This window comes from Cicer arietinum, chromosome 7 (assembly GCF_000331145.2).
Source record: "Cicer arietinum cultivar CDC Frontier isolate Library 1 chromosome 7, Cicar.CDCFrontier_v2.0, whole genome shotgun sequence".
NCBI lineage: Eukaryota > Viridiplantae > Streptophyta > Magnoliopsida > Fabales > Fabaceae > Cicer > Cicer arietinum.
In genome coordinates, this window is record NC_021166.2 from 35,837,430 (window position 1) to 35,848,497 (window position 11,068).

At 32.7% G+C, this 11,068-nt stretch overlaps 1 protein-coding gene across 1 annotated transcript; it reads left to right on the top strand.

Moving 5' to 3' along the window:
• Nucleotides 1-4,802: 4,802 nt before the first annotated feature.
• On the top strand, nt 4,803-5,288 carry LOC113787765 (GDSL esterase/lipase At5g45670-like). Its single transcript, XM_027336920.1, has 2 exons — nt 4,803-4,946; nt 5,016-5,288. The coding sequence occupies exons 1-2, from the start codon at nt 4,803-4,805 to the stop codon at nt 5,286-5,288; spliced, it is 417 nt and encodes a 138-aa protein (XP_027192721.1).
• Nucleotides 5,289-11,068: the final 5,780 nt, after the last annotated feature.

The following is an 11,068-nucleotide window of genomic DNA, read 5'->3' on the forward strand; positions in this document are numbered from 1 at the left end:
GTTTGTTTTTGCTCTGATACTTAATAATGTAATGCTGATTTGATACATTTTGACACATGCTCTGATGATCTGTATTGGTACATATTTAATGCTATGAATTGGTTTCTTTGGTATGATTTTGAAATGGTTTGATATGCTCAAGTTACAATTGTATGAATTGTCAATTATGCCAAAAAGGGGGAGATTGTTGGATTTTGATCCTTTGATTCCTAATTTTGACATAATTCACAATTCAACAATATTCATACTTAATATGATAAATCTAATATTTCAATTGAGCAAAATTTCAGGAACACCAATTCAATCCTACACACTTGGATCAATTGCTTGGAACACAAGAAATCAACAAAAGTTGAATTCTGAATATGTAAATCGATTGGGAAATCGATTTCATAACAAGGGTGTAAGGAAATCTTAAGTGTTTGTGAATGTGCAATCGATTAGGCAATCGATTAGATCAATTAAAAATGAAAACTGCACAAGTCAGTAGCCTCTGATTTGGAGAGTAATCGATTGGTAAATCGATTGAACATTTCACAAATCAAACCTGATGGTAACACATCGATTGGTAAATCGATTGGATGAGTCACAGTGGCACTCCAGTGCTGAGGAAATCGATTGGCAAATCGATTGACAAAGTATCATTTGAAAAATAACCTCACCTGTGACAAATACAATCGATTGGACAATCTATTGTTAACACTTTAATTTTGATAAAGTTTGGTTGCAATCGATTGGCAAATCGATTGAACTAAACACCAGGTAAAAAGTTTTCAGGAACATGACACCAAAGCGATTGACAAGTCGATTGATATCAAATAGCTGAGCCACTGTTTTGAAAACAATCTATTGGCAAATCGATTGATATTAAAACTGAATCACTATTTTGAATCACATCGATTGACAAAGCGATTTACATCAAAAACCTGAGCCACTGTTTTGAAAACAATCGATTGGCAAATCGATTGAAATAAACTTGTTGAAAACACAGTGAACTCAGAAGTTTGGCAAATCGATTGAGTAATCGATTGAAAATAGTTTTATCAAAACAGATTCCCAGAAATCGATTAGGCAATCGATTTATACAGGTCTGGACATGTTTTACTGAAAAGTGTTGTTTTAAAGAATCGATTGGTAAATCGATTAGCTTGTATAGTTTCAAGATTAAAGAAAACCAAGATCGCGATAATCGATTGGCAAATCGATTTAGCTCATTTTATAACTTTACAAAATCGATTGGGAAATCGATTTCGTAGTTGGTTTTTCAGAAACTATATAAGATGTCTTTCAATCTTTATTCTCATAACTTCTAAGAACTTTTACATAACTTTTTCATAGCTTTCATAATTTCTCTTATGCTCTCAAAAACGGTTCATGGCAACAAACTAACAACTTCATAATTGTGATTACAGATCTCAATACAGTTTGTTGACAATCTAAGAGAAATGATAATGTGCTCATGAACAATCCATGAATATCCAGATTTGTGAGGAGCAACATTCATAAAGATTGAAGACTCTTTTGTTTTACATCTTTTATTCATTCTGTAATAAATCTTTGAAAGGAATAGGACGCAAGAAAAGCCAGCTTGAAACTGGTGGCTACTTTCTTGGTTGAGAGGGCTCAACAAGAAAGAGTCGTACTTTGATTCTGTGATAGGCTGCTGAGTGTCTACAAGGATCAGAGGGTATTCAATAGGAAAGATATAATTAGAGATTGATAGGTTTCAGGGAGGAAACTGGACAATCTGTAATTGATTCTTTCTATTGAAGGAGAAGAAAATCTGAAATCCGATTGGATTTTCAGGACTGGACGTAGGTTGTTGTGGAACAACCGAACCAGGATAAATCTCTGTGTCTTCTTCTCTAACTCTCTCTCTTTAATTTTCTATATTGCTAACTTTGCATGTCTCAAAATTTAATTTCCGCTGTGCGCTTGATACTGATTAATTTGGTAACGAAAACTGATATATTTTCTTTATTGCGAGGTCACTGATACCAACATGAGTTACATAAAGAAACATACCATCATTAGCAGCAGCATTGGCTTCAAATTGAAGTTGAAAAATCCAAACTTTGCATCCTCTGCATCCAAGTTGAAATTTTCATTCTCATCAATTTCTCTAATCACTTCAAATTTAGTGTAATTTAAATTCAATTCATACCTCACATGTAATTTAATGTAAGCTATACGTCCTAAAAGCCCTTCTCTACACCCTTAGCAAAAACCTCAATCAAGTTTTTATCAACATAAAGCTTATTTAATGTCAGAGTCCCAATTTTTTCAATTCTCAATCTTCACCAAGAGAAACATGAACCGAAGAAGCACCACCAAATTTCATAGAAGTTATTTCTGAAGAAAAAAAAAAAAAGTAAATTAATATTAAAGCATATACAATGTTACCTTCCTCTAAAATCTCAAGCTCCTTGAAATCCTCAACTAAAAGTGAATCACTTATTGAAGACGATTTACGCAATCCTTTAAGCCAACTAGCAGTACAAACTAGAGCTTCAACCGTTTGAGGTGTGAGACAACTACGGTATTCGTCAATCACTCGTCCTCCAAAACTAAAAGTAGACCCAGAGGCCACTGTCGAGATAGGTATGGCAAGCAAGTCTTTGGCTATCTTTACAAGAATTGGAAAACGACTTGAGTTTAACCTCCACCAGTTTAAAACATCAAAGTTGTTGATGACCGACTCTCTAAAGATTCTTCCAAGTACCTTTCCAAATCAGACTTTTCAGTAGAGGACGAACCAATGCTCATTAAAAATCTATTATAACTATAAAGATCTTCCTTACCACTTAAATCAAATTCAGTCGATTGTGATTCACTTTGGAATCCTTCTCCAACACCACTATACTCCAGAATTAGTTCATCCAAACGAGTTTTCAACAAATCTTTTAATTTGGTTGCATCAAATGAATTAAAGTTCTGAGTGATCAACCAATTGACAAACTTTAATTTGTTCCTGGGTTCTAAGACAGAAGAAATCAACAACAACATGTTCAAATTTTCATATTTTCCCCAATATTTGTCATACTTTGTTTTCATCCTATCAGCCATTACTTTTAAGTACATATCCTTGGAGTTGCACATTTTAAGTATTTTTTCACCTATTCCAAAAACCTCTAACATATACATATTAGAGGCAACATAGGAGGAACCAGATATTCGTAAGGTGGCATCGTAAAACATTTTTAAAAATGGCATAATTGATTGCGCTTTCGCCCAATCTAAACTAGTAGGCACACCTTTCCCCTTCCCCTTAAGTAGTTCCTCAGAATACTTGGGATCATGAATTTCAAGCACTTCAAATGCCTTTTGATGCTTCAAAGCCGAGTCTAACATTAAATATGTTGAGTTCCACCTAGTTTCCACGTCAAGACAAACTAGACCTTTGTATTCAGAGTTTGACCGTTCTACACATGCTTTAAATTTCGCAAACCTAAGAGGAGAAGACCTAGCATATTATTTAGAATACTAGGTTTTCTTGATCAAACCTAGGCACTGAAGGGGAAGAAATAGTATGACCTTCAACATTCATTGCATCTAATGTTCTCTTCCTCTGGTTAAACTCGCTATTGGGGTTTTTCTTACATCCCTTTGAATGTTGTATCATCGAACTCGTCCCATTATCACACTTGAGCTTGTTGCTACAATGGTTGCAAATAGATGTCCCATCCAAGTTAGGATCTACTGTGAAATCATTCCAAACAAACGATTGGTTTTTACGACCTTTGGTTCTAGGTGGTAACATAGTAGTTGTGTTCGGGACAATTGGTGGAGGAGAAACAAACAAATCTACTGTCTCAGATTGATCACCCATCTTGATGTAATGTTACAGGTTGCTGCAATAATAATGAAGATAGTTAATGAACTTAAAATGTTCAAGGTACAAATCCACATGCATAATTCAAACTAATGTTCAAGGTGTAAAGAACCAACACGCTTCCTTATTCTATGAATCAAACTATTGTATTTTTGAAAGTCAAAGCTTTAAAAACCGTAATTACAATGATCTCGTATGAACTTGCCAAGTGCCTATTTTTGTTGGTATTCAACACTTAATTGAATTTACAAAGAAATGTATGTATTCATGGCATAATTGTATATGTTAACTTGTTTAGATGACATGAAATATAATTAAAAAAGCTAATACTAAAATTAATAAATAACAAAGAGATGTTGTTTGGGCACTTTGTTCTCCTGGGGCCATATTTGAAAAGGAAACCCAAACCCATCTATCTCTCTTTAGAAACATTCTTGCACGTAGCATTATCAGTGCCTTTACTGCTTTTACTTTACAAATTATCTCAGTATATGATTTGAGAAAGTATATTAACTTTCTCAATTGCCACCAAAGTCCTAATGCTATTGCTACGTAAGTCAATGTAGAATTGGAATCTTGTAGTACAGAGCATAATAAATTTCTCTATTGTTAGAGGAGAGAAAACATAAATGTCATTTTCCTTTGCACAATAATGTTATTGAAATAAGCATGAAACAGCTTACTTGATTACAGTAAACTAGGCCTCTATGAAGCTACTATACCTCATTCATGAGTGTGTGAGTCATGTGACTGGCCTTGAAATTCCATTCACATGGGTCTGTTTGATGGCACTGAATATGAAATTTAAGACAATATGGTTTACCTTTTTGATAAAGGTAGAAATACAAGTAATAAAGGCAAAATTTACTGCCAAATCCAATATTTACTACAAGTACCGATTTGGTAAAAACAAACAAAAGATTTTTGTGGCATATAGCATAGGAATTATTTTTTTCAATGTTGTCTAACTATGTGTAGAAATTTAACAGCTGAACTATTGGGATTCGATGATTATATTCCTCCCTATGCATCAGCCAGTGATGATGCCATACTAAAAGGAGTCAATTATGCATCTGCAGCTGCTGGAATTAGAGAGGAAACTGGACAGCAACTGGTAATTAATTATATTTAAATTTTATGCATTTTGGTTAATTATGTTGTAAAACTGTTTTGTTTTTTATAGGAAGGGCGCATTAGTTTTAGTGGCCAGGTGCAAAATTACCAAACTACTATGTCTCAAGTGGTAAATTTACTTGGAAATGAGGATCAAGCTGCAACATACTTGAGCAAGTGTATTTACTCAATTGGATTGGGCAGCAATGATTATCTAAACAACTATTTCATGCCTCAATTTTATTCCACAGGCAGTCAGTATACACCACATGAGTATGCTGATAATCTTATTCAATCATATACTGAACAACTTAAAGTAACTCTCTCAACTCTTTTTCTTTGAACTTGTGTTTGTGAGATGTCATTATAAACTTTAGGAAATCTAAGCTTTGGCTATTTGTGTTTGTCATTCAAACTCTTTATAATTATGAAGCAAGGAAAATGGTACTATTTGGGATTGGTCAAATAGGCTGCAGCCCAAATCAATTGGCCTAAAACAGCCCTGATGGAACAACATGTGTGGAAAATAGACCGTTAAAGTGTGTAGTAGTTTAATTCAATGCACTTATTGTATACATCATTTTCATTCTTTAAAGCAATAGAAATGTTGGTTGCATCTCTTAAAGATCCCCTAATATATTTTGATGGGTCTTTAACATAAAATTGGTATACTCTTACAACCCCTATCCCCACTCTTTTCAATAGACTGCAAAATCATCAATAAGGATATGGTCGTTGAGAACATTCATTTTCAAAGTAATTAAAAGCAAGCTCAATAAAACTAACACATCTTTCATTTTCATTGTCGCTACCATAATCTAATAACACCCTTTTGTGTAATTCCTCTAATACAAACATAGGAATTTGATTTTCAAGCAAGAATAAACGAATAGAAATGAAGAAACTAAGAAGAATAAACAAGAGAAAAAACTTAGTAAGGATGAATAGAAACAAACCAAATGTAAACGTTTGAGAAAGAAGGAAGGAAGGTGCTTCAAAGATGGAATGTCGGTTTGCCGGAAGGAAAGATTGCTGGGAAACGCTGCCGGAAAACGCTGCCGGAAAATGCTTTTCGGGGTTTTGGGAATTTAGGGTTCTGAGATTGGAATTTGGGAATTGAGTGGATAAAATCTGGTTTAAATCCAAATCCAAAAATAAAATATGGGTGGTTATCCAACCGGTTTTAAATAAACCGGTTTATATTCATATTATTTTAACCGGTTATTAAAAATGGTTTTGGATCTGATTTTGGATTTGAGTCTCAAAACCGGTTTTTTTGTACAGCCCTAATCATAATCCTCCACACTAGTCGGAAATACAATTTTTTTTTCCATAAATCCATTACTTCATCTTGTCTATCATTTTTCACATATTGTTTGCATCTTGCCCCAACATTTTTCAATATGAAAATGACATAGCAAATGAATTGAAGTAGAAAACACAACACTAATAACATTCATCATGACAAGATCTCTATCAGTCACAATAACTTTAGAAATTAAATTCTCAGAGACGAACAATTGTCTTACCTCTTGTGCCATATCAATTTTTCTTTATTCATTTACATGAGACACTTCACTTCTTGTTTCTCCAAAACTTGATAACTTTATTTTGTAAATATTGTTTTTCTCTGACCAGAAAAAAATATTCATCCAATTTCTTTGACTAATTTTCTTACATGAATTTTGATTGAAGACAATATCATCACCACAATTAGTTAGTTGACTTATGTTCAGAAAGTTATGCATTAGTCCTTTTACTATTAGAACTTTTTTAATAAAGGGGAGATTACCAGTATCTACTGTGCCACACCCTTTGATCTTACCTTTCTGATTTCCTCCAACCTCATAAATCTTCCATCCTTATGGGTCAAGTTTTGGAACATAGACTTTTATCCCATCATGAGTCGTGAGCTTCCACTATCCAGGTACCATAACTGGTGTTTCAACTTTATGGCTACGAATATTTGCAAAATATATTACTTTGTTTTTAGGTGCCCACATTGGATTGGGTCCTAGTTTGTTAGTTTTGAAAGGGGTTTTGGCTTTCCATGTTTCAAAACATTGGACAAGTTCTTATATCATTAGTTTTCTTAAAGCAATATGCCCACACAGTTTCAGATAAGTTAATCTTTGGAGTTTCATCTGGTTCCTGAAAGGAAATACTTTTTAGTTGTTTATGCTAACACCATTGATCAAATAAGCATGTTTTCTTTTGTCTAGCCATTTGCTAGAAAATCTTGAAAAGTTTTTTCATACTTATCATAATTACTAGTACTTATTTCTAAGGCTTTTGAGATATTTTCTTTCAAAGTTAGATTGTCGATTTGTAAGTTTTCAAAGTATTTTACAAGGGAGTTGTACTTGTCTGTTAAGATAGAATGAGGTTTTATGAGTTTTGTTAGTTTTGAGGAGACATTATGATTCTTGTTTTAAAAATCATTTAACATAATTATAAGTTCATTGCAAGATAGATCAAATAGTACCTCAATTTCCTCATCACTGGATTCTTTGTCAGAGTTAGAGTAGATATCTGCCATCAAAGCGATGTTTGCATGTTCTTCATCTTTATCCTAGGATTCCCAAGTAGCCATAAGACTCTTATTCTTTATATTGAAGTATTTTGTTTGAGAATTTCCTTTCTAAAGGTTAGGATACTCTGATTTGAAATGTCTTAGTTCTTTGCATTCATAGTAGGTGATTTTACTCTTTTTAGATTTTTCTTTACCTTCTCTACTATTTGTGATCACTTGAATTAATTTTTGGGAAATTATTTCTTCCTGTTGTTCAACATGTGCTAGATTTTCTTTAAAATGAATGGTAGCTCTTCATCGTATGATCTTTACTCTGATCTTTTCCTTCTCTACTATTTGTGGATCATCTAAATTAATTTTTGGGAAATTATTTCTTCATGTTGTTCCACATGCGCTAGATTTTCTTTGAAATGAATGGTAGCTCTTCATTGTATGATCTTTACTCTGATCTTATAATTCATTTTCATCTGAGTCCTCCTTAGCTTGTAGAGCCTTGGAGTTTGCTATGTTTCCTTTGGATTTTAGAGCTAGTAACTTTCCTTTTTGGTTCATCTTTCACTAGATCTAAGTGAACTCATCAACTCTTCCATAGGAAATTTGTTAAGATCTTTATGTTAAGACAAAATCTTTATTAGTATTTTGATGTAAACAAACAAAGGTTATTTAAGAATGTTAATTATGATTTTAAATGATATGTTCATTTAACATGTGTTTTTTAGTGTAATAATCAAATATAGGTACCAAACATTACAAGAAAAATCACATTGAAAAGGAAGCAAAAATACAAAGACATAATGGAGAACGTTCTTGACAGAAGTATGGAAAATGAAGAACGCTCTCCATAGTTCTGAATCTTCAAGAACAAAATGATCTCCACTGTTGAAGAAAAATTTGCTCCTGGATTTAACAATCAGGTTATCAATATTCTCCAGGAGTATATATGATTCATCTCTATAAAGAATCAATCCAAAATGCAAAGGATAAAATATGTGGTTCATGATAAATCAAGCAAGTTTAGTATAGATAGTCAAGACGGATCATTCTCCAGCTTGATTGGCAAGAACGAAGAACGTTCTTGAAGTGTATACTTCCACTGTATATCTGAGATATATGAACAACTGATACAAGTCCATGAAATACTTTCAATGATGGATCATTCAAAAGCTACAGATCTACTTCTTCACAAAGCAGTAAAAGGAATAATGTTCAGCCAAGAACACTTTTGTTTCAAGCCTGATCTTATCCACAAGCTGACACATGAAAGCTGGACCTTTTTCCAACAGTCATATGAGCTGTCATAAGCCTCATTGAAGCCTATAAAAGGAACTCCAAGCTTAAGGAAAAAATAGAGTTTCAAGTGCAAAGAAAAGCATCACTTACTTATAATTATACTCGAAAGTCTCTCATATTCTTACATAGAATTAGTTTTGATTTTTCTCATTTGATTCCTAGAATGATTCTATTGTATTTCTATGTCAAGAATCAAAACTCAAACAAGTGTTAAGCTTTCTCATATTCTAACAAAGCACTTTAAATCATTATTGTGTAAACTCAAGACTATTGTATTGAAGATAGTTTGAGTAGCTTGTAGAAAATCCTTTTATGTGTAAAAAGTAAAGTGTAAAAATCCTCTCAAAGGTTGAAAGGTAGACTGTTGAAATCCTTTATGGGCAAAAAGGGAAATCAGTGTAACAGATCAAGGTTGATATGAACTAGTGGTGTAAAAATGAAGAACATTCTTCGTTTGAACACTTAGTGAAAAATCTCACAAACTCTAAGGACTGGATGTAGTCGAATTGAGTGAACTGGTATAAATCTTTACATGATTTCTCTCCTCTTATCTATATTTATTTACAGTCTTTTAATTATTAAATTAGATAGATAATATAAATTGTGTGTTTATTACTAACCAAGAACGTTCTCTGTTTTTTGTTTTCATAACCAAGAACATTATTTGTTTTCTATTTTCACAACCAAGATCAATCTTGAGTAAAAATCTTTAAGTTTTAACAAGAAATTTTAAAAGGGTTAATTTACAATTCATATCCCCTTCCTTGTAAATTGACATTTCTACTTCAATTGACATCAGAGCTCAGTCTCTAAAAAGATTAACACCCAAATAGTTTTAGATAAAAAGATCTATAAGAAAAATGTCAAAAGCAAAATACATTGTAGAAGGAGGATCCTCAAACATGCCACCATGCTTTGGTGGCACAAATTATTACTTCTGGAAGAATAAGATGCAATAATTTCTGAAATCACAAGATACAGGAATGTAGCGTATCATAATAGAAGGATATTTCAATCCAAGAGTAAACCAAGCAGATTCAAGATCGGATGAAAAAAGAGAAGCGAACTGGAAAATTGAAGATAAATCTAAGGTACTCCTAAGTTCTAAAGCTCAATTATTTTTATCTCGTGCCTTAAATAAAGAAGAAAATGAAAGATTTGATGAATGCAAAACTGCTAAAGAAGTATGGTACACATTACGAACCCATTACGAAGGAACAAGTCACGTAAAAGAAAAAAGAATCGACATAGGCATAAGAAAAATCGAACTATTTTATATGAACAAAGGATAGACCATTGATAAGATGTACTCGAGATTTACAACCATTGTAAATGAAATACACTCCTTAGGGAAAGCATACTCAATACAAGATAGAGTATGAGATATCTCCTTGTAATATGGAGACCAATGGTGACAACTATAAGCCAAGTCAAGAATCATGAAGTGCTTGCATTAGAAAAATTTATTGGAAATTTAAGAGCATATGAAGTGTTGTTACATGAAGATAAACCATTCAAGAAAGGCAAAGCAATAGCTTTCAAAGCATCCCAAGAAAGTGTACCAGTACAAACATATGAAGAATTAGAAGAAACTAGAGAAGAAGATGTTGATGAAGAAATAACCCTTCTTACTAGAAGAATTCAAAGAATGTTGAGAAAAAGAGACCGAATCAAGAAAGGATTTCCTAACAAAAAAGAAAATCCCAAAACATAAGTGGACAAGAGCCAAATCACATGTCTTGGATGTAATAAATTAGGACATTACAAAGTTGAATGTCCCTTAAGTAAAAGTGGACAAGGTTTCCCTTCAAGAAGAAATCGATGATAGCTACATGGGATGGCTCAAATGAATCTGATGCAGATAAAGGTGAAGAAGCCAAGATATGCTTAATGGAAAATGTAGTAAAAAATGAGGCAAGAAATTATGAACCTTGTCCTTTGTGTGATAAAATGGAAAAAGAATTTGATAACTTGCTAAATGATTCAAGCTTTCTTGTCAAAAACTGTAGTTCTTTAAAAGAAAAATTTCACCAAGAAAAAAAAAGAGAAAGAGAAAACTCAGGCTATGAATGATGAACTTAAAAAAGTCATTCAAGATCCGAAAGAATCTCAGTTAAAAAATTTTAAAGTTGAAAAACAAGAAACCAAGAATGTTCTGCAATGCAAAAGGAAAACGTTCTCCTCAAAATTGAAGATGAAATTTTTAAAAAGACTTGTTAAATTTTATTAAAGTTATTGAAACATTTCAAAAAATTATGGGATCTCAAGTAGGAATCTTTGATAAAGCTGGTTTTGATTTT